Raw genomic sequence first — 25,431 nt, forward strand, 5'->3', positions numbered from 1 at the left:
TTGTGTCATGAGGATAAACACTGCAGTTTTGGTTACTGAAGCCCCCCGATTCACTCGTGAATACTGAGGAGAAGAATAAATTCAATACCTCTGCCATCTCCCCATCCTTTGTAACCAGATGTCCTTCCTCATTCTTTATGGGGCCAATATGGTCTGTCCTCCCTTTTTTACTGTTTACATACTTAAAGAATTTCTTGGGATTTTTTTTGCTCTCCTCCGCTATGTGTCTTTCATGTTCTATCTTAGCCATCCTAATTGCACCCTTACATTTCTTATTGCATTCTTTATAAATTCTGAATGCTGTGGATGATCCCTCAACCTTGTATTTTTTGAAGGCCTTCTCCTTTGCTTTTATATGCATTTTTACATTGGAGTTAAGCCATCCAGGATGTTTGTTCGCTCTTTTAAATTTATTACCCAATGGGATACATTGGCTAATGCCCTTATTTAATATGCTCTTAAAGCAAACCCATCTCTCCTCTGTATTCTTTGTTCCTAATATTTTATCCCAATTTATGCCTTTTAGCAAGGTTTGTAGTTTAGGGAAGTTGGCTCTTTTGAAATTCAGTGTCTTTGTGTTCCCTTCATGTCTCCTATTTGTGTGATTTATACTGAAACTAATTGACCTGTGATCGCTGTTACCTAAATTGCCCCGTATTTCCACATCTGTTATCAGGTCTGTATTGTTGGTAATCAGTAGATCTAGTAATGTTTTATTTCTAGTTGGTGCGTCTACCATCTGACCCATAAAATTGTCCTGCAAGACATTAAGGAACTGGCGAGCCTTAAATGAATGCGCGGTTCCCTCCGCCCAGTCTATGTCTGGATAATTAAAATCCCCCATTATGATAACACTTCCCATCCTTGCTGCTAATCCAATTTGTGATAGGAGATCCGTCTCCACTTCCTCCCTCAGGTTAGGGGGCCTATAGCTAGGGCCTAAAACTATCAGTAAATCAGGACTGTGTTTTTTAAACTTATTTTTATGGTATTTTTCTGCAACCATGTCACAATTTCTTGGACAACTAACAGTCAAAGCTTTATTACAGCCATCACTGTCCAGAGCTCAAAAGCACCAGACTACTTCTCCATCCTTTCTGTCTTTACCAAAGTCAGAGGGTGAAATGCCTTTTCTATAGGACATGGATATTGAGGGGAGTAAAGAGGACCCGGAGGCAGTGTAAGAGGCCATAGTGGAGTTCTCACTCCCAGACACCTTTTAACCGCTTCCGGACCTCCCACCGCACATTTACTGCAGCAGGGCGGCCTGGCTGCGCGAAACAACATACCTGTATGTTGTTGTTTCTCCCAAGTCTGGGGTGCGTGTGCTGCCGGCAACCCACTCCCGCTGCGACAGGACACAGCGGGAGCCAATCAGCAAGTCCGGCAGACGCGATGTCCATCGGGACCCGCTGATCGTTGACAGGAGATGCAGACCGACGGTTTGCCTATGCAAACAGGGCAGACTGCCGTTCTGTCACTTGGTGTCCGATTTGTCCGCCTCAGTGTCGCAGTCCCGCTAAACGCTGATTGCCGTCATTACTAATAAAAATGCCATCAAAATATCCCATAGTTTGTAGTCATGATAACTTTTGCGCAAACCAATCGATATATGCTTATTGGGATTTTGTAGCAGAATACATATTGGCCTAAATTGATGAAAAAAATAGATTTTTTTTTTTTTGGGTTTGTTTTATAGCAGAAAGTAAAAAATATTATTTTTTTCCTAAAACCGTCTTATTTTGTCTATAGTGCAAAAAATAAAACCCACTGAGGTGATCAGATACGACCAAAAGAAAGCTCTATTTGTGGGGAAAAAGGAGATACATTTTGTTTGGGTACAGCAGCGCAGTGCCGTATTGCAAAAATGGTCCGGTCATTAAGGGGGTGAAACCTTCCGGGGCTGAAGTGGTTAATACCCGATGTAACTGCATATGGAAAAAGCTTGGACTGCTGAAGTCTAGTGTCCATAGACACCCAAGATGCTTACTTGCATGTTCTCTGTTCCCTATCCTCAGCATTTTCTGCACTTCACAGTACGACAAGCCCTTCCAGTTTTTCACACTGCCCTATTGCTTATCTTTGACTTCCAGGGTATTCACAAATGTGCTTGCACCCCCTCTTAAGAACTCAAGGCATCCAGGTCACAGGGTATCTAGACAACCCTCTTCTAAAAGACTCCTCTTCTGTTTACCTATCTGCAAACATCAACAAGACTATTTAGGTGCTTCAGACCTTCAATTGCATAATCAAATCGAAAAATTAGGCTTTCCATCCTTCCTTCCCTTTGCCTGGAATACTTGCACCTCATTCTAAACAGTCCAAGCAAAGGTCTTTTTTCCACAAATCAAACTGGTCTCTCTCTGATCTCGTGCTCGAGCCTTCGGGTCAAAGAGACATCCCTCTGTGAGGGTCTCCATGAATATGCCGGGGGTTCATGGTCGCCTCCTTTTAGGGCTGTTCCCTTCACTTAATTACATTTAAGGCCTCTCCAACACAATATCTTGTCGGCATGAAGCAAACGAGCTCCTCTCAACCTATCCTCCCAAGCAAGGAACTCACTAACCTGGTAGGTTTCCAACCTGGTTTTGACAATAGGGAAGTACTTTCTTCCATATTACAAAAGATGCCAGGTGTGACAGACCTAGCCGGGAGAGAGACTTTTGGAGGGGACTGAATGCCAGCCTCCTGCAAACCAATGTTCTATTATGTTTGTCTGTCTTTGATCACAGGATGTGTATTGCATTGGAGGGTTTGTGTTTGTCTGCCTTGGATTACAGGATGTGTATTGCATTGGAGGGAGGAGGGATTCTTCCAACAGCTCTCCCTGCTAACACTGTGTACTGATGAGACGTTAAACACACCTGACCAGTGTGTCCATGGTCATTGGACAGTTTAACCCGCCCTCTTTTCCAAGGGTGGGGGGGAAGAGTCTGAGTTATTTTATGTGTTGTGTCCATATGTTATAATAAATTAGTTGATTCCTGCTTGAAACCTGAAGACAGAGCTGTGTCTTGTTTTTGGGGTGGATTATTTGTATGGGTTCCTTGTTCGGCTGATTGGAGTGTTCGGTAGCTGTCTTTGTGTTTGGGTATGAAATGTCCTAAACGACTTTAACCCCTTTCATACTCGGGGTGTCGTTACACCAGCCTCTTAAGCTGGGGGGGTGTTCTAATCTCACAGTCCAGGGAACATGGTCATCCAATGTAGCCAAGTTATCCATTAACATCGTGGAGCTCAGAGCTATCAAAATGGCTCTGCACCACTGGAACACCTGATCAAGGTGGAAAAAGACAATGCCGCATCTGTGGCCTACATCAATCAGCAGAGAAGTACCCAGGAGTCATGTAGCCTTGAAGGAAACAAGTCATCTCACGGACAGTTGGAAGGCGGATTTCCTCAGTTATCACTGCCTGAATCAAGGGGAATGGGCGCTTCATTCTAACATCTTCAATATGATATGTCGAAGATGCAGATATGTGAATATCCTGGCCTCCAGGTTCAATAAGTTACCTCCTGCTTTTGGGTAAGACCATAGATCCTCTAGTACTGATATTGGATACTCCGATAATTACCTGGATTCAGTTCAGGTTACTCTATGCCTTTTCCAATGCAGATTCTGCCTCAACTGCTCTGCAATTGCATCTGGTGCTGAGCTTTCAGTATTAACGCAGCTGGTCCAGCTGTCTAGGGATTTGAAATCCCCGCTCTTCAACTTCTTCTCTGTGCAGCGCCTCAGGGCAGATCAGAAAGATTGGTCTGCACCTGCACAGTGAATCGCTCTGGTCTGTCCCAGAATCGCTACACAGAGAAGAGGGAACTAGCAGTATTCTGAAATGGTACTCTGAAAGGACAGGTTTCAGCCTTGTCCATTCTTTTCCAAAAAACTATTGGCTTCATTTTCTCTGGTAAAAACCTTTTATTCAAAATGTTTCCCATATTAAACCTACCTCACTACACCCTATGCTTCTTAGGACCTCAAGTTTAAAGGGTGTTTTCTGCAGGGCAACTCTCCTTGAATGACCTTTGCTGCAAGGTAGCCTTCTTTGTGGCTCTCATGTCTGTCATACGTCTCTGAGTTGGGGGCTCTCTTGTAATGAGTCATTCCTCATTTCTGACATATAGTCTTGTGCCCAGGACCCTCATTTCTCCCCAAGGTGGACTCAGCCTTCCACCTCAACAAAAACCTAATCTTTCCTACCTTGTGTCCTTTTCCGAAGCACCCAAAGGAGATTGCGCTACACTGTTTAGACGTAGTTCGAACATCAGAGTGTTCCTCAAAGCTCCAGCTTTTATTGGGAAGACAAACTCTATTTCTCCTTCTCTCAGGACTTTGCAAATGACATCCTCTTTAAGATCCACCATTTGCTAGGTGGAGAATACAGCTCCTCTCTAGAGCTTACACCCTAAAGGATAAAGCACCTTCTGCACCAATTCATGCTTACTTCACCAGATTAGTAGGTGTTTCCTGGGCATTCTGACACCCAGCATTTTGTTGTCCAGCTTTATAAGGCCACCACCTAGTCTTCTGTTCATACCTTTTCCAAGTTCTACCAGATGGACATTTCATCGTCAGCAGAAGCAGCTTTGGGCTGCAAGGTTCTTGTTTACTTGTTGGCACAAGTTTTTTCCTTGTTGGCTTGCCTTGTTGCCCACCCTGCCTATTCATTGCTTAGGGACATCCCAGGGTCTATGCATATGAAGCCTATATCCTGTACTGTTTGGTTAAGATAAAAGGAATTTTGACTTTCCTTCAAATTTAATATCTTGGAGACAAAAGAGAACACTGGTCCCCTCCCTTCAGTTCTTGTCTTCCTCTGCATTGCTTGCAAAAAACAGGACTCGTGGAGGGGGATATGGAGGGGAGGTGGCATGTCCTTAAAAGCTTTGCCAGAGTCCAATCACATGAAGGTACTAACCTGTAACACAGGGTTTTTGAATATCAAGTTTGTGTTCTGTACTGTAGAGTTTCTCAACCTTTTACGGCGAAGTACCCCTGCAGGTCTAAAGAGATTCCCTAAATACCCCTGTCTCAAGAAAGTAATTTCTATTGTTTGGGTGTCATACTTTCTGTGTGTGTGTGTAATGTCAGTATGTGTTTGTGATGGTTTTTGTTTTGTGTGCAAATTCATCATCAAATGCAGCCTTACCAGTGCCGATACAATGCAGCCTGATCGGCGCCCATCAGCGCAGCCTCACAGGTGCCCATCAACTCAGGCTGCACTGGTGAGGCTATCGGTGTCCATCAGTGCCTCCTCATCAATGCCCATAGAATGCATAAAGGTGAAAAACCTTCAGACTTTACAACCACTTTAACTGTTTGGGGGGGGGGGTTTATTAATCTACACTGGTATTTATATTATGCAGCATGGAGGGGGTTAATGTTTTGCCATTGATCACTGATGCATTAGTGACCAGTTGCAATTAACCCCTTTGTGCTGCATTAGTGGCACCAGTGTCAAGGGGTTAATTGACACTGGCGCCACTAATGCAGCACAAAGGGGTTCATTAATTTCCACTGGTCACTAATGCATCAGTGACCAATAAAAAAACATTAACCCCCACACTTCAGAGTAGGATCACACAGCAGTGCAGCAATATTGTCAACCTGAGCCTCTGCTCACTCGTCCATGGATCACAGAGGCAGCACTCCTCCACTTCCATCCCGCGCTCCCGGCCTCTGAATGGACATCACGCCAAGTGGGGCGTAGGAAGCACCTCTCCACGTGACAGGAAAGTGGCTGGGTGCAGGCGTGCACTCCGCACACTCGTACTACTCCGCTGCAGCTGCTCTGCACATATAACACTGGGTAGCAGTGGTCGACCACTACATTAATCCAGCCCGAGTGCAGCCTTTTTACCCAGCATCAGAGCAGCCTGGGGGGAGAGTGCCACCCTGCCCCAGTCTGCCCCTGTGTGTAGCACCGGCTGGGTGCAGGAGCACACTCGTACCACTCCGCTGCAGGCAGCTCTGCAAATGTAAAATGGTAGCATCGTCCGACCGCTGTATACAGCAAGCATCAGAGCAGCGATTGCCACCCTGCCTTCCGGCACAGGTGGCGTACCCCCCATGCTCTTGGTGCACATACCCCTAGGGGTACACATACCACAGGTTGAGAAACCCTGCTGTACTGTACGTCCAAGATATAACATTTACAGGTAAGTAAAAATTTAATTTTTTGGATTGAATTACCCATGTTTTACCCTTTCGCTGCTAGCTCCGTACATTGTATGGACCTACGAGTGGGGGTCCTTCACACACCCCCAGTGGCTGCAGCCACTGGGAATGTGTGCATATCTAACAAGCTGACTTCTGGCTCTCAGAATTAAGCAGTTCAATGCTTCTGCAGCAGCTGGATTGCATCCTCTCTCCTCTCCTTCTTGCTGATTCGGAAGTGATGGGTATGTTGCCACTTCTGGGTCCCCCTCTCACTTTTCCCAGCTGGCATGGCCTAATCTAATGCAATGCCATTTACATGAGATTCATTGGAGTGCATTAGAGACATCCAGGGTCTTTTAGACGCCGGATGTTTCTTTAAAGAGAACCTATCGCCAAAAAATCATACATTCTTAATATCATTACATTTACTAAAAAAAAAAAAAAAAAAAAAAAAGTTTACACCCAAAAAAATGTTTAAGGTCCTCCCAACCCCACATACATGAACGGAAACGTGTTGGGGGGAGACAAACGTGGGTCAGACCACTGTCACCTTCACCAGCTTGTGATAAATGACTGGCCAACCTCACACCATGCTGTCACTAATATGCAGCAATGACACTCAGCCTCACCCTGCACAAAGGTTTTTCAGCTTGGGGGACCACAATATCGGTGCCAGCAGACACTTATTGTTACTGGGATTTTTTTGACTAAGCAATTAACTCTTTAAACTTTTATCTAGAAGTAGTAAACATTTCCAAGATTAGCAATAGCAACTGTGACCTTAGAATAAACATTTATAACACATGCTGTCAGCACAAACAAGTATTTCTTTATCGTACATCATGGGACACAGAGCCTTAAGTAATTACTTAATGGGTTATAGGCAACTTTCAGGTGTTGACACTGGTATACCCAATCAAGGAAGTTCACTCCCTATATAACCCCTCTTCCTTCCAGGAGCACATCATTTTTTTTGCCAGTGTCTAAGGTGTTGGTCACGAGTGAAGATGTGCTCTGAGAAGCTCCACTGGAGGGATCCATGCTGGATTTAAATAGCCTCCATAAAGACCAGATCCATCCAAAGTGCCATTGAGGCCTAAAGGGATGGTACCTGGGGCCTCGTATCCGAAGCGCGAGGTTTTGCCTGTAATGCCTCTTTGTAGGGCTGGACCCCAGGAACCCAGGGCTTAAGTCTTGTTACATTACCTAAACTTCCTGATGGGGTGCTCTTTACAGGTCCAAGGCAGTTGGAACCCCGTTTTAGGGACCCAGTCCTTGAAGGTTTGCTACGCAGCCCGCCGTTATGAGTGAAGGTTGGATTGTCTGTTAATTCAGCAAATCTTGCTGTGAGGATATAAGGTAAGGGAAGAAACTTGGGTATTAAAAAAAAAAATGTTGTCATGCCTTAATTCCCAACTAGAGGGAGTCTATGCACATACTTTACTCTGTTGTCTTCACTGTAAGCTCAGTCCGTGTCTGGTTGCAGCAGCGTGTGGAGGGAGACTTTGCAAGGTAAAAGAAATCTGCAAAAATGTTTTCTTCTTCCCCCTGCTGATGGGACCAGAGGGTTAGGGGGACAGCAGTGCTGTACCCCCCTTACATTACCCCCCCCCCTCCGCGGGGGTCCCGCTAATACCGCTAATTGTTTTTACTGTGGCTGATTTCATTGCTGTTTGTGCCTGCTGCTGGATGGGTCCCTGCTCCCCTGACCCCCCCCCCCCCCCCCTTTGGGTCGGTGGACCCGAAAACACCATGCACAAGCGTGGGAACATTTTAAAAGTAAAAAGGGGCAGAATTTTTTCTCGGAGGGGGCCTAAGCGCGACGCCGTGAATGACCACGAGGACACACGGCAGGCTAAAAACAGAATACAACACAGCTGTGACAGTCTCTCCTCGGCTGACGAAAAGAAAACAAGCAGCCTGCAACACAAGGACACAAGAGCTGTCTGACATGTGAGGGTTGCAAACTGGCATTCCTGATACAAGAACAACACCTTTTTCCCAGCACTGGGCTGAATTTTATAGTGGCTTTAAATGTCATGACTATTTTCAGCGATTAAGTGCAATTTGTATAGTGCCTCTGTTTTTGTACTTAGGACTATGCCTACCAAAAAAAGACACCACAAAAGCCAAAAAAGTAGGGCTGCGGAAATTAACGATTAATTCCTTGATTAATCTTAATTTTTTTGAGCGATCAAAATTTTTTTAATCGGTAGACTGCTTACCCTGGGGCCGCTTTGGGCCAAGCTGTGGCTGCAGCGCAGCGCTTCGCTCCCTCTTCCTCCTCCACCACTATATGTCATACACAGTCTGCGGGCATCTCCCACTGTGTGTCTCCAAGCTGAGTGTGGGAACTTTGGCTGCGCAGTGAGAAAAGTACCACCCTCCTCCTAGATCTGCTCGTGTGATAGACGCGGTGTTCTGTCTATCACACGAGCTGATCAAGAGGAGGGCGGGTCTTTTCTCACAGCGCGGCCAAAGTTTTCACACTCAGCTCCGAGACACACAGCAGGAAATGCCCGCAGACTGTGTAATCCAGGCAAAGGCACTGACTACAGTGAGGCTGCGATTGTGGGCACGGTGAGGCTGCGATTATGGGCACGGTGAGGCTGCGATTGTGGGCGCGGTGAGGCTGCGATTGTGGGCGCGGTGAGGCTGCGATTGTGGGCGCGGTGAGGCTGCGATTGTGGGCACGGTGAGGCTGCATTATGGGCGGGGCGAGGCTGCGATTATGGGCACGGTGAGACTGCATTATGGGAACCGTGAGGCTGAGATTATGGGCACGGTGAGGCTGAGTTTATGACGTGTGACGTCCTAGCCATGCCCCGCTATATCTGGCTTCGGCCGCTGCCATAATAACGGTGCTAAATCAGCTAAAAGTAGTTGGATCTGTATGTGCGTTATAATTAATCGAAATTAGTCGATCAATTGATTTAAAATACATTTTTTAAAAAACGATTAATTGAACACGAAAATTTTAATCAGTAACAGCCCTACAAAAAAGTAAAGGTTTCACCCCCAGGCGTTAGGATCCCGAGTTGCATTTCTATGCTGTCATCCTCGCCTGAATTACCAGTTATGGCAAGCCAGGGTGAGCCATTGGAACAAATTGATAGTGCAACTGCTTCTCACATCTCAGCCCCTGTTTACGTGACTGAAGATGTCCTTTCCTCCTCACTGCAGGGTCTGGAGGAAAGATTAGGGGCTTTAATTGCATCCTCCATTCAGATGGATAGGAAGCGTGCTAGATCCCCCTCCCCCACTTCAGAACCTTTGCAAGGGGAAGAGTGGGCACAGATTGAGGTGTTGCCCTCAGTCGATCAGGAGGAAAAACAAACCAATGATGATTCCCCTGCGGAGGAAACGACAGTAGATGAGCCTTTTTCAGCCTCTCAAATCTGGGAAATTGCTGATACAATCTCTTACGGAGATGGTTCGTTCTACTTTCATGCTACCCCTAACGGAGTCTCCTGAAAGTTTGGTTTCTTCCTTGGGTTCCTTAAAACCCTTTCAACCTTTGCATGCATTACCTGCACATGCATTACTAGAACAGCTTATTTTTGCTGAATGGGATCACCCGGATAAGCATGTTCTCCCTCCTAAGAAAATTGCAATTCTCTATCACCTGGAGGAGAAATTCTCCAAAAGATGGAAAATTCCAGCAGTTGACGCTGCGATTTCCAATGTGAATAAAGGCCTAACTTGTCCAGTAGACAATGCACAGATACTTAGGGCTCCAACAGATAAGGAGTTGGAATCCTTGTTAAGATCTACTTTTTCCATGGCAAGTGCCATTACTCAGTCTGCAGTCGCTGCAATAAGCGTCTGTCAATCCCTAAAGGACCAGTTTAAATAGGCCCTTAGAGAGCTTCCTGCACAACAAGCTCAGGATTTGGCTGAACTACCAAAAGCATTATGCTTTGCCATAGATGCTGTTAAGGATTCTATTCACCAGACGTCCCGCCTTACGCTTATGATTGTGCATATGCGTAGAATCCCATGGTTAAAAAAATTTGGTCAGCTGAAGCACCATGTAAAGACCTCCTAACTGGGCTCCTTTTTCATCGGGAGTGACTATTTGGAGAAAACTTGGACAAATATATCCAAACAATTTCTAATGGGAAAAGTACTCTTTTGCCAGTCAAAAGAAAGTATAAACGCCCTTCATTTAAACGGGCTCTTTCCCCTATGCCAGGGGCTTCCGCCTCTAGGCAGGGGTGACGGCCTCCGCCGTCGCACTCTAGAGGAAGATCTCAGAGTCAGACCCAGGCTCAAAATAAGTCCTGTGGTCGGAAACCTGCAAGCCAGAATCCTAAAGCCTCATTATGAATAGGCAACCACCCTCACCAAAGTAGAGGGAAGGCTTCTGCAGTTTTTAGAAGTCTGAAAAGAAGAAATTCGGGACAGATGGGTCATCTCCACGGTAACGCTGGGGTACAAGCTGCAATTTCGGGACTGTCCACCATCTCGCTTCCTGAGGTAAAGCGTTCCCAAAGATCCAGAGAAAAGACGATCTCTGTTTCGGGCACTAGACCGATTAATATCCCAAGGGGTGATCATACAGATCCCCACAAAAGAGCAAGGTTTGGGGTTTTATTCAAACTTATTTATGGTACCTAAACCAAATGGAGATGTCAGACCCATTCTAGATCTAAGAAATCTAAATCAGTTCCTGAAGATCCGCTCCTTTCGCATGGAGACGATCGGGTCAGTTTCTATCCTTCTAGGAGGAGAACTTCTGGCATCAATCCAAATCAGGGATGCATATCTGCATGTCCCTATATCTCCCGGTCATCAAAAGTTTCTGCGGTTCGAGTTAGAACAGCAGCATTTCCAGTTTGTAGCCCTGCCCTTCGGGCTAGCCACAGCACCCCGGGTGTTCACAAAAGTGCTAGCCCCACCTCTAGCCAGGTTAAGGGCACAGGGCATAACAGTCGTAGCGTACCTAGACGATCTATTACTAATAGATCAGTCGGTGGCTCATTTGGAGCAAAGCGTACGCACTACAGCCAACTATCTGAAGAGTTGGGTTGGATTCTCAACCTAGAGAAATCTTCCTTAATACCGCTAAAAAAGTGGGAGTACTTGGGTCTGATCATAGACACAGCCCAGGAAAAGGTGTTCTTGCCTCAGGCAAAGATCAACTCCATAAGAGAGTTGGTGCGGATAGTCAGGTCCAATGGCGATCCCTCCATTTGCCTTTGCATGTGGTTGCTAGGAACCATGGTGGCCTCATTCTAAGCAGTTCCCTATGCCCAGTTTTATTGAAGACTGTTTCAAAACAGTATCCTGTCTGCTTGGAACAAAACAATTCAAGCTTTAGACTTGGCATTGCAGCTGTCCCCAAGAGCGTCCCAAAGCCTCACTTGGTGGTTACTAACCCAGAATCTGCTGAAAGGAAAAACCACTTTCCAGATGACTGGTCTGAAGGAAACGACGGATGCCAGCCTTTCAGGCTGGGGAGCAGTACTAGAAAAGACAACTGTCCAGGGACAGTGGTCAAGAACCGAAAAGAACCTTGTCCATCAATATCTTAGAGATTCAGGCAGTACGTCTGGCTCTAAAGACCTGGACTTTCAGATTACGGGATTGTCCTGTCAGGATTCAATCCGACAATGCCACAGCTGTGGCCTATATCAATCACCAAGGGGTCAGGTGAACCATATTCTAACTTGGGCAGAAAGGAATTTTCCATGCCTATCGGCAGTCTTCATTCCGGGACTACTTGAGTCGCCAGCAGTTATTCCCAGCGGAATGGTCTCTTCACCCCAACATATTTCGGGCTGTTTGCCAAAGATGGGGGACTCCAGACGTAGATCTTCTAGCGTCCAGGTTCAACATGAAGTTAGTCAACTTTGTGGCCAGAACAAGGGATCCATTCGCACGCGGAACGGATGCGTTGGTGACCCCATGGGATCAGTTCTCACTGATCTATGCATTCCCCCCTATTCAGTTGCTACCTCAACTTCTTTGCAGGATCTAGCTGGAAAGAAAGCCGGTAATTCTGGTGGCACCAGCATGGCCCAGAAGGTCATGGTATGCATAAATCGTAAAGATGGCAGTGGAGGGCCCATGGTCCCTCCCACTACAGCCAGATCTGCTCTCACAGGGACCGATATTCCATTCCATATACCTTACGGTCTCTAAATTTAATGGCTTGGCTATTGAAACCCACATTCTGAAGAAACGTGGGCTTTCTGGGTCAGTTATCTCTACCCTGACTAATGCAAGGAAGCCAGCTTCCAGAACTAGAGAGTCTGGAGGGCTTATGTTTCCTGGTGTGAATCCAAGGGTTGGCAACCTCGGAGATATATCATAGGCAGAATTCTTGCCTTTCTACAATTAGGGGTAGAAATGAAATTGGCCTTGAGTACTATTAAAGGCAAAGTCTCAGCTTTATCGGTCTTATTTTTTTAAAAGACCACTTGCTACTCATTCTTTAGTCCGGGGTTTTATACAAGGGGTGACGTGGCTTATTCCGCCCTTCAAACCTCCCTTGAACCCTTGGGACTTGAACTTAGTTTTGTCTGTGTTACAAAAAACAGTCGTTTGAACCAATACAACATATTCCCCTAGTCCTTCTGACAAGGAAGTTGGTATTTTTGGTTGCTATATCCTCAGCAAGGAGGGTTTCGGAATTGGCTGCTCTTTCGTGTAAAGAGCCATATTTGATTTGTCATGGGGACAGTGGTGTTACGCCCTCGTCCAGATTTTTTTTTATCTAAAGTGGTTTCAGGTTTTACCTGAACCAAGATACTGTCCTGCCATCGTTTTTTCCAAAACCATGTTCCAGGGAATAAAAGTCACTACATTGTCTTTATGTGGTGAGAGCAGTGAAAATCTATTTTAAGGCAACTGCTCAGATTCGTAAGACTGTCTTATTTATTCTGCCAGAGGGTCCTAAGAAGGGACAGGCAGCGTCGAAATCCACTGTCGCTAAGTGGATTTGACAAGTGATAATTCAAACTTATGATTTAAGGGGGTAAGATTCCCCTGTTTCACGTTAAGGCGCACTCTACCAGATCGGTTAGTGCTTCTTGGGCAGTGCGTTACCAGGCCTCCATGGCTCAGATCTGTAAGGCCGCAACTTGGTCTACAGTGCATATATTCACAAGATTTTATCAGGTGGATGTAAGGAGGTATGAAGAGATCTCCTTCGGGCGCAGTGTGCTGCAAGCAGCAGTATAAATCCTCAAGTCTGTGGGTACCCTGCGGGTTGTCTCTCCCTCCCCTCAAGTAGCATTGCTATGGGATGTCCCATTAAGTAATTACTTAAGGCTCTGTGTCCCATGATGTACGATAAAGAAAATAGGATTTTTATTACAGCTTACCTGTAAAATCCTTTTCTTGGAGTACATCATGGGACACAGAGGTCCCTCCCCTCTTTTTTGGGATTTAAGTATATTGCTTTGCTACAAAAACTCCTGGAAGGAGGAGGGGTTATATAGGGAGTTAACTTCCTTGATTGAGTGTCAACACCTGAAGGTGGCCTATAACCCATTAAGTAATAACTTAAGGCTCTGTGTCCCATGATGTACTCCAAGAAAAGGATTTTTCAGGTAAGCTGTAATAAAAAATCCTATTATTCCGACCAGGTAGTAGCACTCTTCAAGAGACAGGGATTCCACCCAAAAATGGAACTTCTGCTTTAAGTATTGGTGACCCCCTGCCTGACATGCCACATTTGGCATGTAATTTTTTTTTTTTGGTGTGGGGGGGCAGGTACCCAGTTTTGACAGGCACCCAGCTCCCACTTCCTCCCCTGGCATTGGAAGTAAGTTCACCCCTCCCCCCTTCCTCCTTTGCCATCTTCTGGGACACATCACAGGTCCTAGAAGTTTGCTCGGCCATTTACAACCCCCAGTTACAATACCGGCGCCATAAAGAGGAGGGAGGCTTTGTGCGTCCGCATCGCTGGCCTGTGGAACAGGTGAGTGACTGTTTATTCAAACTCAGCAGCTACACTTTTTGTAGCTGCTAACTTTTAAATGGATGGAACTCCGCTTTAAGATTTGTGCTAGGGAATTAAAGACCATTTCAACACTTTTGAAAATATTGTTAATAATGAAAAGGTAAAAAATGATGCATAGAAAATATTTACAGAAAAAGAACAAAGAAACAACAAGCCAACAGCAAAACAAAAAAGGTTGATAAATGACAATACCTGTCAAGTCCTGGTTCAGCCGACTCCAGTCAACCAGCAAGGTGATATTAACTTTACTATGACTTGACAGGTATTCCTTGGTTTGATGTTAAAACAAAAGCTGTCAATTACAAGGACAGCCCCCTTTTCTTGTTGGTGAGGGGGGTGTTGACAGAAATGATCTGACCAATGATCCAGTCTAAGGTGTGACTGCTGGGATGTCGCTGTGTTTATGACCATGTCCCAAATAGTCTTTTATACTTGTAGATATTGATTTCTTTGAATACGGTACCTACATGTTAGTCTGCTAACTTGTATATTATTGTCCAGCGTGCAGTTACCCATTGAATGGATATAAATGACAGATTTCGGATATCTATTTCTCCAAGATGGGGTGTGGGGGCCTAATCCACTCTGGTACCTCCTAGCGTAGGGGTATTTGGGTTCAAGATGCTAGCCATTAACCAATGGAGAAAAATGTAACCTTATTCTGGCTGTACTGTTCTTTCAGAAGTTATGAAATTCACTGCACACCTCATCATCTGCTGCTGCCGGAAAGAAGCTGGGGCGGAGCTGGGAATCGGTTCAGGATCTGGAGGAGGACTAGAGGAGGGCTGGAGTCAGCTGCCAGTGTCTGCTGCATGCTGAGATGCAGGGAGGCGGTGACAAAGGGGTGCTGCAGCTACACAGAGGCACAGGATCTGTAGGAGGACTTGTCGTCTGCTGACGACTGCTGAGACCAGGTGGGGGGTGGAGACCAGGGGGGTGACGCAGTTGCAGGAGAGGTGCATGAAATAACCTGGGAGGCCAGATTCGGCCTGTGGGCCTTGTATTTGACATGTGTTCTAGGGTGTCTGCTTTCAGAAAATGTTTTGGGGGCTTTATGCAATCTTCAGGCCTAAAACTATTTTTTAAACGTGTGCAAAAAAACACAAAAACGATTCTTGTAGCAAAAGGGCCATAATACGTTAACTCTGGCTGTTCTGCTTGTTTCAGGTTACTAATAAAGTAGTTGTGGTGGTCTCAATGTTCGTTCTGTAAACTCCAATGTAAATGCATACAAGGTACCTGCACGCTATATTTATATTTCTGTGCCAAAGTGGATTAATATCATGTCTCCAGATAATGGTTTGGGATATATTTGAGTAATGCAGATTTAGCATTTACTGTATACTTGGAACTGTCATCGATTTGTAAATGTAGTAATGTATGGCCTCAACAGTGTTTTTTTTCCGTTTTTTTTTTTTACCAGGTCATGTGCTGGCAGGCTCAAAGTTTTGTAAGACGTCTGAAGATAGCTCTGAGACTTCTAGTCAAGAGGAAGGTAAGATTTCCGGACTTAGAAGAATCTAGTGTTTAAAGGATAAGTTCACCTTTTTTTTCTCTCCCCTATGTACCAGTAAAGCATTAATGTACTTTGCTCCAAGCGTCTTCCAGGACAGCCCATGAGACCTTGGGCTCCTCCTACCAGGACAGGAAACACGTCACCCCCACCAGATAAAAGGGCGGTCCTCCAGGCCCATGTCAGTTATTTGTGTTTCCTCCGGACGGGGGGTAACATGTTCATGGAACCTGCTCCCATAGGCCTTATAAGCAGGGGCTTTGTATGGCCTTTTTCTGGGGCATATCACTTACCTCTTCCTCTGCCAGAAGCAGCACACCGCTGGGGAGGTTGGCTGTGTTGCTGTTCTCTGTCCTCAGTGCCTGGAGAGGGCCAGGACCGGTGTGAGGTCGTGCCCCTAGCGCAGTGCATTGCACTCTAGCTCAGCTGAGCTTCGGTTGTCCTTCCCTGCCGACAGCCTGGCTGATCTGAGCAAGGAATGGAGGAAGCCGCAGCGTTCAAGTGGGCGGAGCTATTGCGCTCCAAGCTGGCCCACAGGAAGTGCCTGGAGAGGGTTACTTCCGGGGCATATGACATCATCATCGGGCGCCGGAGACGAGGTTCCAGTCTTCATAAATGGCGCGAACAGAGAACGCTGGCTGCTGGTGTTTCTTGGTGTTAAGCAGCCAGGCTGTGGATGACCAAGAGGGGCAGAATGGATCCTCCTGCAGTACCTGCACAGGCAGCGGATGCAGTTCCCAACACCAGCACCTCACAGGTAAGCCTGGGGTGTTCTGTCACCACCTTACTATCCCTGTGAGTGTTCCCTCCCCCTCCCCCCTCTGTAGTAGTGGGTGTAAGGGGACACATTTCCTCCCTCCTGCACGTGGTGTTACGGAGTGATTGTGTGGCTTTAATTACATTGTGGGTCATTTATTTTGTCTTGCAGACCAAGACTCAGGACAAGGCCCAAGCGCAGCCACTTAAAAGGAAATGTGCGGTTTGCGCAAACAAATTGAGCTCCTCATGGAGCAAAGCAGTTTGTCGCACCTGTATAGAAGGCCTAGTAAAGGATGACCCGGTTGCCTCTTGCCAGAAGATGCTTACTTCTGTTAGGGATGAGCTTGCGTCCACCTTCAGTTCCTTTAGAACGCTTATTGACAAGCTCCAGACTCCAGCAGAGAGTCCGTCTTCACTGAAGGCGTCAGTAAGCACTCCGCAGCAGGCAGAGAGTAAAGACTCTGAGGCTGAGGTCAGATCTACCTGTTCTTCTCTGGAAGAATCAGGGTCAGATACAGAGCCCAGAGATGGAGAATCCACTCGAGGCTCAAGATTTAAGTTATCTGTTGAGGATGTAGATGACTTATTAAAGGCTATCTATACTACCCTTGAATTAAAAGAGGAAGAGGTTCAGTTATCCAAACATGATCTTATGTATAAAGGATTACATAAGAGAAAATCAAGAGTGTTTCCAGTTCATAGTTCTTTGGTTGATACTATTAAACTGGAATGGGATAATCCTGAGAGAAAACCATTCTTCTCCAGTAACCTGAAAAGGAGGTTTCCTTTTGATGAGGACACTGCGCAGCCATGGAATAAGAATCCCAAGTTAGACACACTTCTTTCAAAAGTTTCAAAAAACTCGGACCTGGCGTTTGATGATATGGGTACGCTTAAGGATCCGATGGACAAGAGGGGGGATATCCTTCTCCACAGAGCCTTGGACTCAGCAGTTGGAAACCTGAAACCAGCTTTGGCTTCCACTTGTGTGGCCAGAAATCTGGAGGTTTGGTTGACTCAGATTCAGTCACATCTGTCAGCAGGTACCTCCAAAGAGCAAATTTTAAAGTCTTTTCCTCTCCTATTTCAGGCAGTGGGTTTTTTGGCAGATTCTTCCGCTGAGTCGGTAAGAATGTCAGCCAGGACTTCGGCTCTAGTGAACTCGGCCAGGAGAAGCCTTTGGCTTAAGACCTGGTCAGGGGACTCGGCCTCCAAGTTGCGCCTTTGTGGCCTTCCTTTAACTGGCGATCATTTATTTGGCCCAGGTCTACAGGAGGCACTGGAACGCACGGCTGATAAGAAAAAGGCGTTTCCAGAGAAAAAGAGAGTTCAGACAGCCAGAAAATTTTTTCGTGGCCAAAACAGGCAACAGAGTCCTAGAGAAAAGGACAGCAGGCCGAAAAAGCATTGGACTGGGCACAAAGGCAGAGGCAAAGGGGGAGTGCTATTTAACCCTCCTCAACAGCCCGCCAAGCCGCAGTGACTTGTGTTCCCCGGTGGGAGGGAGATTGAGGGCCTTCATCCCACAGTGGGCAGCAGTCACTCTGAGCCCCTTCGTCCTGGACCTAGTGACCAACGGGTACAGGCTGGAGTTTGTTCACCAACCACCAGAACGTTTGTTGGTCACATTTCCTCCAAAAGATCGGGAGAAAGCAAGGGCTCTGGGTCTCCAGATCGGAGACTTATTAGATCAAAATGTCCTGATTCCTGTTCCTCGATCGGAGCGGGGCAAGGGATTCTATTCCCATGTATTTGTGGTCAGAAAGCCAGCAGGAAAGTTTCGACTTATCCTGAATCTCCGGACCTTAAACAAGTCCATCAGATACAAGCATTTCCGTATGGAGACGGTTTTTCAATCAAAAACCTACTATACCCAAACTGCTTTATGGCCACGTTGGACTTAAGGGATGCTTATCTTCACATCCCTATCCATCCAGCCTTCCAAAAGTTTTTGAGATTGGCAGTGAAGACGGGTATGGGGACCCGACATTTTCAATTTCAGGCCCTCCCCTTCGGTCTTTCCTCAGCCCCACGCATCTTTACGAAGGTGTTGGGGGAAGTGCTGGCTCCTCTAAGATTAAAGGCAATAACGGTTATCCCTTACTTAGACGACCTCCTGATAGTGGCAAAATCATACCAAAGGCTGTTGGAAGATCTCCAGGCTGTACAGGACTTCTTACAGTCCCTAGGCTGGCTAATAAACAAAGAAAAATCGTCCTTGATTCCGGCCCAGAAAGTAACTTATCTGGGTTACGATTTTTGCTCCGTGAACCAAAAAGTTTTTCTTCCTCAGGAGAAGATTACCAAAGTGTTCCAGACTATGTCTACATTGCAGACCAACCAGTCGGTCTCTCTGAGACAGGTGTCGAGGGCAGTGGGTCTTATGACCTCATGTTTTCCCGCAGTACCATGGGCGAGACTTCGTCAGCGTCCGTTACAAAGGTTTCTTTTAAGAAACTGGGACGGGGACGTAAGGTCCCTGGAGTCAAGGATCTGGCTTCCCGATAGGATAAAAAGAAGCCTGTGGTGGTGGAGAGCTGGTCAGCACCTAGCAGGAGGTCTCCCATGGTCCTTTCCCATCTCCCGAAGGATTACCACGGATGCGAGTTCCTGGGGATGGGGGGCCCACCTCAGCAATGCAGTAGCACAAGGAGAGTGGTCCCCAGAGGAGGCAAGGGCCTCATCCAATCAAAGAGAGCTGCTTGCAGTCCAGAGAGCCCTCCAGTCTTTTCAGATGGAGATCAGGGGTCACAACCTCCAAATCCTGTCAGACAATATAGCGACAGTCGCGTATATCAACAAGCAGGGAGGCACGAGAAGCCGGAGGCTTCAGTCCATTGCCCAGGAGATCCTTTCATGGGCAGAGGGGAATCTAGCCTCCATTTCTGCTGTACACCTGAAGGGGAAAAACAATTGCCTGGCAGATTATCTCAGCCGTCACAGGATAGACCGAGACAACTGGTCCCTTCATCCCGAAGTCTTTGCAGACCTCACCAAGAGATGGGGTTATCCGGTAGCGGATTTGTTCGCAAACCGAAACAACCGCAAGACGGAGATATTCTTTTCCATGAACCCGGCAGACCAAGCCTTGGGGATCGATGCTCTGGCGAACCCGTGGCCTCCAGGCCTATGTTATGCCTTTCCGCCAATCAGGCTGATTCCAGAAGTCCTCCGGAAGTTTCGGCTGGAAGAGACAGATCTGATTCTAATTGCCCCGTTTTGGCCCAAGAGGCCATGGTTTTCCCTGCTACAGTCTCTGGTTTCAGAGCCTCCGTGGAGTCTTCCGAAAAGGGAAGACCTATTATTGCAGGGTCCAGTATCACACCCTCAGGTGGTTTCCTTAAATTTGACGGCCTGGTATCTGAAGAAAAGATACTGAGCGCTCAAGGGTTCTCTGACAAAGTAGTCAGGACTCTCGTTAATTGCAGGAAGCCAGTTACTAGAGCCATATATTCCAAAGTTTGGAAAAGGTTTAACTCATGGTTATCTGAAAATGATAGATTAACTCATGATATTCCGTCTATTTTGGAATTTTTCCAAGAGGGTGTCGACAAAGGTCTTTCTGTTAGTACCCTAAAGGTACAGGCGGCAGCTATTAGTGTGTTCCTCCAGTTTTCTCTCCTGGAAAATCCCACTATAGCCAGATTTTTCAAATCTATCTCTAGGGCCAGACCAGTAGTAGTGAGAAGTTTTCCAACGTGGGATCTGTCCCTAGTACTTCAAACTCTGGTAGAATTTCCGTTTGAACCTCTGGAAAGTATGTCAGTTAAATTACTTACATTAAAAACTGTGTTCCTTATAGCTGTTACCTCAGCTCGTAGGGTAAGTGAGTTGCAGGCCCTATCAGTTAGGGAGCCCTTCCTCACGATTTTTGAGGATCGAGTTGTGTTACGAACCGATCCAGGTTTTTTGCCCAAGGTGGCAAGTACATTCCACCGATCTCAAAACATTGTATTGCCAACCTTTTGTAGTTCGCCACAGGGCGACTTAGAAAGAAAATTTAGTTTTCTAGATGTAAGAAGGATTCTCTTGGTCTATCTTGAGTCCACGAAGACCTTTAGGAAAACTGATGCCTTGTTTGTCCTCTTTTCTGGAGTTCACAAGGGGAATAGTGCATCTAAAGCCACATTGGCTAGATGGATAAAGCAAGCCATCTTGGAAGCTTACAAAATTAGGGAGGTCCCTACACCTTTTGTTACTGCGCACTCAACTAGAGCCTTGTCTACGTCTTGGGCTGAGAGGGCTGGTGCCTCACCGGAACAAATTTGCAGGGCTGCCACTTGGTCCAGTTACTCGACCTTCATTAAACATTATCGCCTGGATCTCCTATCAGCTCAGGAGCAGGCGTTTGGTCGTAAGGTCCTTCAGGCAGTTGTCCCTCCCTAGACTGGTAAGTTCTGGCTCATCGTCTCATGGGCTGTCCTGGAAGACGCTTGGAGAAAAGCTGAGTTAGACTTACCGGTAACTCCTTTTCTGAGAGTCTTCCAGGACAGCCGGATTCCCACCCGGTATTGTCTGAAGTTATGTGTATTATGCATATGTTTTGCAGGGTCCTACGGTTCTTGAGAATACTGACATGGGCCTGGAGGACCGCCCTTTTATCTGGTGGGGGTGAAGTGTTTCCTGTCCTGGTAGGAGGAGCCCAAGGTCTCATGGGCTGTCCTGGAAGACTCTCAGAAAAGGAGTTACCGGTAAGTCTAACTCAGCTTTTTTTGCAAAAATATCAAAGCTTTCCATTAAATCTACAGTCACTTACTTCACTTATCCTCATCCATGTTTCCAAACATATCCATTGCTTCTACCTTCTTGGTCAGGCTTTAGGTCATAACACAGGAAGGAGTTGACCAGCTGCCCTCCTTTCATTAGCACTCATCCATCCTCCTACCCACCCATTCCCAGCTGAATGTTTTTTAAATGAAATGGCAATCAATCAGTGACCACCCTTCTCACTAAATACACAATATACAATCAGATTCCATAGTGTATGGCCATCTTTTATACAAGTACATAGGAGGGAGTGGACAGAAACACTCACCCATCAAGCCACGTTCACATCTCTGCATAGCGGGAACTCGCATTCCTACATGCGTTTTTGTTTTTTTTTTTTAGCGAGGGGGAGAGGCGTTTTGGCACATTTTCACTCATCACACATAGGGCTGCCCTACACCCAGCAATTGCTCCAAAAAGCTTTAGAACTTTTTTTTTATTATTATTATTATTTATTTTTTTTTTTTTAGAGTGGAGCTTGGTGCGTTTTTTTTACTGGGATTTTTGGTGCAGCGCATTTTCTGAAATGCAAGGAAACGCACAGATGTGAATGGAGCTTCATTGTTCTTGTGTTATCGCACCAATTTCACTTTCAGGCCCTATTCACATCTAGCATAGTGGGAGTGAACGTTTTGTGGCTTGTTTTTCCTTTGACACGCATAGGGCAGCCTGTTGATTTCAATGGGCTGCACTACATGTGGCTTATGGGACATTTTGGCGTTTTGTGGGTTGCATGTTTTTTACTGTGTTTTGCAGCATTTGCCACCTGTTTTTTCACATGGCAAAATGTGTGTATGCTTTTGTGTGCCATTAACAATTAATGGCACTGAAAGCACAACTAGTAATTTTAGGTGTAGAAAGGTGGCCATACACTACAATCTGATTGTATATTGTGTATTTAGTGAGAAGGGTGATCACTGATTGATTGCATTTCATTTAAAAAACATGCAGCTGGGAATGGGTGAGTAGGAGGGTGTATGATGCAGGGTGTGTGCTAATAAGGTCAGCTGGTCAACTCCTTCCTGTGTCTTGACCTAAAGCCTGACCACGAAGTAAGGCACAAGCAATGGCTATGTTTGGAAACATGAATGAGGGAAAGTGAAGTAAGTGTCTTTAGATTTATTGTAAAGCTTTGATATTGTTGCAAAAAAATTACATTGGTGCTATATTGGTACATAGGGGAGCTAGAATTTAAAAAAAGAAAGTGAACTTAGCCTTTAATCTCCTCTACACACATTTAACCAGTTAATGAACAACCGCCGTCGTTATATAGTGGTACTTTGATGTGAAATACAGTTGTTATGGCAGCAGTTATCTGCCATAACCCCGGTATCCTCTGAAACAGCAGGCACCTAGCTTTCAAATAAAAGTGGTCCCTGTGGTGGATTCGCACGAGATCACTTTTTTATCAGTGGCGGGAGAGGTACCGCTACGCTCCGGACGTCTCTGCCGCTTACCGGAGCCGTCGGTAGCGGCAGAGACGATCGGGTCCTCTCCCCTGTGAGACTGGATGCTGAGTGAGGGAAAGATGGCCCCCAGTTGGCTCCATAACATTGGATGAAGGAAGCAATGTCAAACGCTCTTAACCACTTGCCGCCCACCATATAGCAGAATGACGGCGGCAAAGTGGTTTCAATACCCCGACTGGGCGTCATATGACGTCCGCAGGATATTGAGCCACTGCGCGCGCCCCCGGGGGTGCGCATCGCAGCGATCGTTGTTGCGGGGGTGTCAGTCTGACACCCCGCAACACCGATCTAGGTAAAGAGTCTCTGACGGAGACTCTTTACCACGTGATCAGCAGTGTCCAATCACGGCTGATCACGATGTAAATAGGAAGAGCCGGTGATCGGCTTTTCGTCACTCGCATCTGAAAGATGCGAGTAGAGGAGAGCCGATCGGCTGCTCTCCTGACAGGGGGGGGTCTGTGCTGATTGTTTATCAGCACAGCCCCCCCTTGGATTCCGCCCAGGACCACCAGGGAAGCCATCCACACTGGACCACCAGGTAAGCCCCCTAGACCCCAAGGGAAATACTAATCTGTGCCCAGGGAGCTGCCAATCAGTGCCCACTCACAATGCCTGCCATGTGCCACCAGGGATGCCCATCAGTGCCACGTATCAGTGCCCATTATTGCCCAGCAGTGCCGCCTATCAGTGAAACCCATAAGAACCCATCTTTGCAGCCTTTCAGTGCCCATCAGTGTCGCCTATCAGTGCCCATCAGTGCCACCCATGAGTGCCCATCAGTGCCGCCTATCAATGCCCATCAGTAGTGCCCATCAGTGCTGCATATAAGTGCCCATCGTCGGTGCCCGCTCATTGGTGCCGCCTTATCAGTGCCTGTCAGTGCCGCCTTATCACTGCCCATCAGTGAAAGAGAAAATTTACTTATTTACAAAATTTTTAACAGAAACAAAAGCAAAACTTTTATTTTTTTTCAAAATTTTCGGTCTTTTTTTATTTGTTTAGCAAAAAATAAAAACCGCAGAGGTGATCAAATACCACCAAAAGAAAGCTCTATTTGTGGGAACAAAATTATAAAAATTTAGTTTGTGTACAGTGTTGGATGACCGCACAATTGTCATTCAAACTGCGACAGTGCTGAAAGCTGAAAATTGGTCTGGGCAGGAAGGTGTATAAGTGCCCTGTATTGAAGTGGTTAAAGGGGAATTTTTTTTTTTTTTTTTTTTTAAGGACAGTAGAAAAATAAGTAAAATAAAGCAGAAATTTTTTTTTAAAGAGCCCCATTCCGCCGAGCTTGTGCGCAGAAGTGAACGCATACGTAAGTCGCGCCCACATATGAAAATGGAGTTCAAACCACATGTGTGAGGTATCGTCGCAATCTTTAGAGAAGGAGCAATAGTTCTAGTACTAGACCCCCTCTGTAACTCAAAACTGGTAACCTGTAGAAATTTTTAAACGTCGCCAATGGAGATTTTTAAGTACCAGTTTGTCGCCATTTACGAGCGGGTGCAGTTTTGACGCATGACCTGTTGGATATCAATTTACTCGGGTAACATTATCTTTTACAAGCTAGAAAAAAAATTGGGCTAACTTTACTGTTTTTTTTAATTTAAATGATTTTAACTTGTAAACAACAAATCTCAAAAAGGCTTGGTCCTTAAGTGGTTAAAGACTAAATTCTCCTTATTTGCACTTCTTGCTGATAAAGGAAATTGCAAGTTTGTGTTTGGTTAGTCTAAATTCATCTCCAAATAAGGAAAGGTTTCTTCACAGTAAGAGCTGTGAAAATGTGAAATAGACTCCCTCCAGGGGTGGTTCTGGCAAGTTCAGTAGATTGCTTTAAAAAAGGCCTGGATTCTTTCCTAAATTTACATAATATATCTGGGTACTAACATATATAGGTAAAGTTGATCCAGTGAAAATCTGATTGCCTCTCAGGGGATCAGAAAGGAATATTTTCGCCTGCTGTAGCAAACTGGAGAATGCTTTGCTGGGGTTGTTTGCCTTCCTCTGGATCAACTGTGGGTGAAGGATTGTGTATATGGGATATTTTTATTATATATATATATATATATATATATATATATATATATATATATATATATATATATATATATATATATATATATATATATATAATTTTTTTTTTTTTTTAACTAGATGGACTTTTGTCTTTTTTCAACCTGACTAACTATGTACCATGTTACAGAATTATTTGTTGTTCAGGCTACTTTCACACTGAGGCGCTTTACAGGCGCTATAGCGCAAAAAATAGCACCCGTAAAGCGCTTCTTCTGTCACTACAGTGTGAAAGCCCGTGGGCTTTCACACTGGAGTGGTTCACTTGCTGGATGTTAAAAAAAAAAAAAAAGTCCTGAAAGCAGCATTGAAAATGGGCAGCGCCGCTGAAGCACCTGCAAAGTGCAGCACCGCTTTTAACCCTTCGGCCGCTAGTGGCGGGTTAAAATCTCCCCGCTCCCCTTTACATACATTGCATCAGTGTGTGCGCGCATGTGGGGCGGCAGGGTTGCTGTTTAACTTTTTCCTATTTATTTTACTTGATTTGATTGTAGCTGTATTAGTGCAATTGTGACATAGAAAATGGAAATGGAGTACTGTCCTTGATACTTTTTTTTTATTTGCACTAACATACAATTTTTCAGGACAAGCTTTCAGGTATGTCCCCTTCTTCAAGGTCCAAGCAGTACTGATTCACAAATTTTTAAGCAGAATTTTAAAAGAGAAAAACAAACACATACAAATCAATGGTAATAAAGATAGCAGCAGAGTTAGT

The 25,431-nt window shown here is 45.7% G+C and overlaps 1 protein-coding gene across 9 annotated transcripts in view; it reads left to right on the plus strand.

Annotated features, from left to right (window-relative positions):
• The window catches only part of ZCCHC2 (zinc finger CCHC-type containing 2), a 194,742-nt gene that overhangs the window by 116,618 nt on the left and 52,693 nt on the right, over positions 1-25,431 (plus strand). For all 9 annotated transcript variants that reach the window (XR_012244473.1, XM_073630916.1, XM_073630917.1 and 6 more), the window contains one exon: positions 15,556-15,627. Coding sequence is in view for 8 of the 9 variants with exons in the window: in XM_073630916.1 (XP_073487017.1) it covers positions 15,556-15,627 (72 nt within the window). In the remaining variant the exon portion in view is untranslated. The remainder of the gene's footprint in view (positions 1-15,555; positions 15,628-25,431) is intronic.

This window comes from Aquarana catesbeiana, linkage group LG05 (assembly GCF_042186555.1).
Source record: "Aquarana catesbeiana isolate 2022-GZ linkage group LG05, ASM4218655v1, whole genome shotgun sequence".
Taxonomy (NCBI): domain Eukaryota; kingdom Metazoa; phylum Chordata; class Amphibia; order Anura; family Ranidae; genus Aquarana; species Aquarana catesbeiana.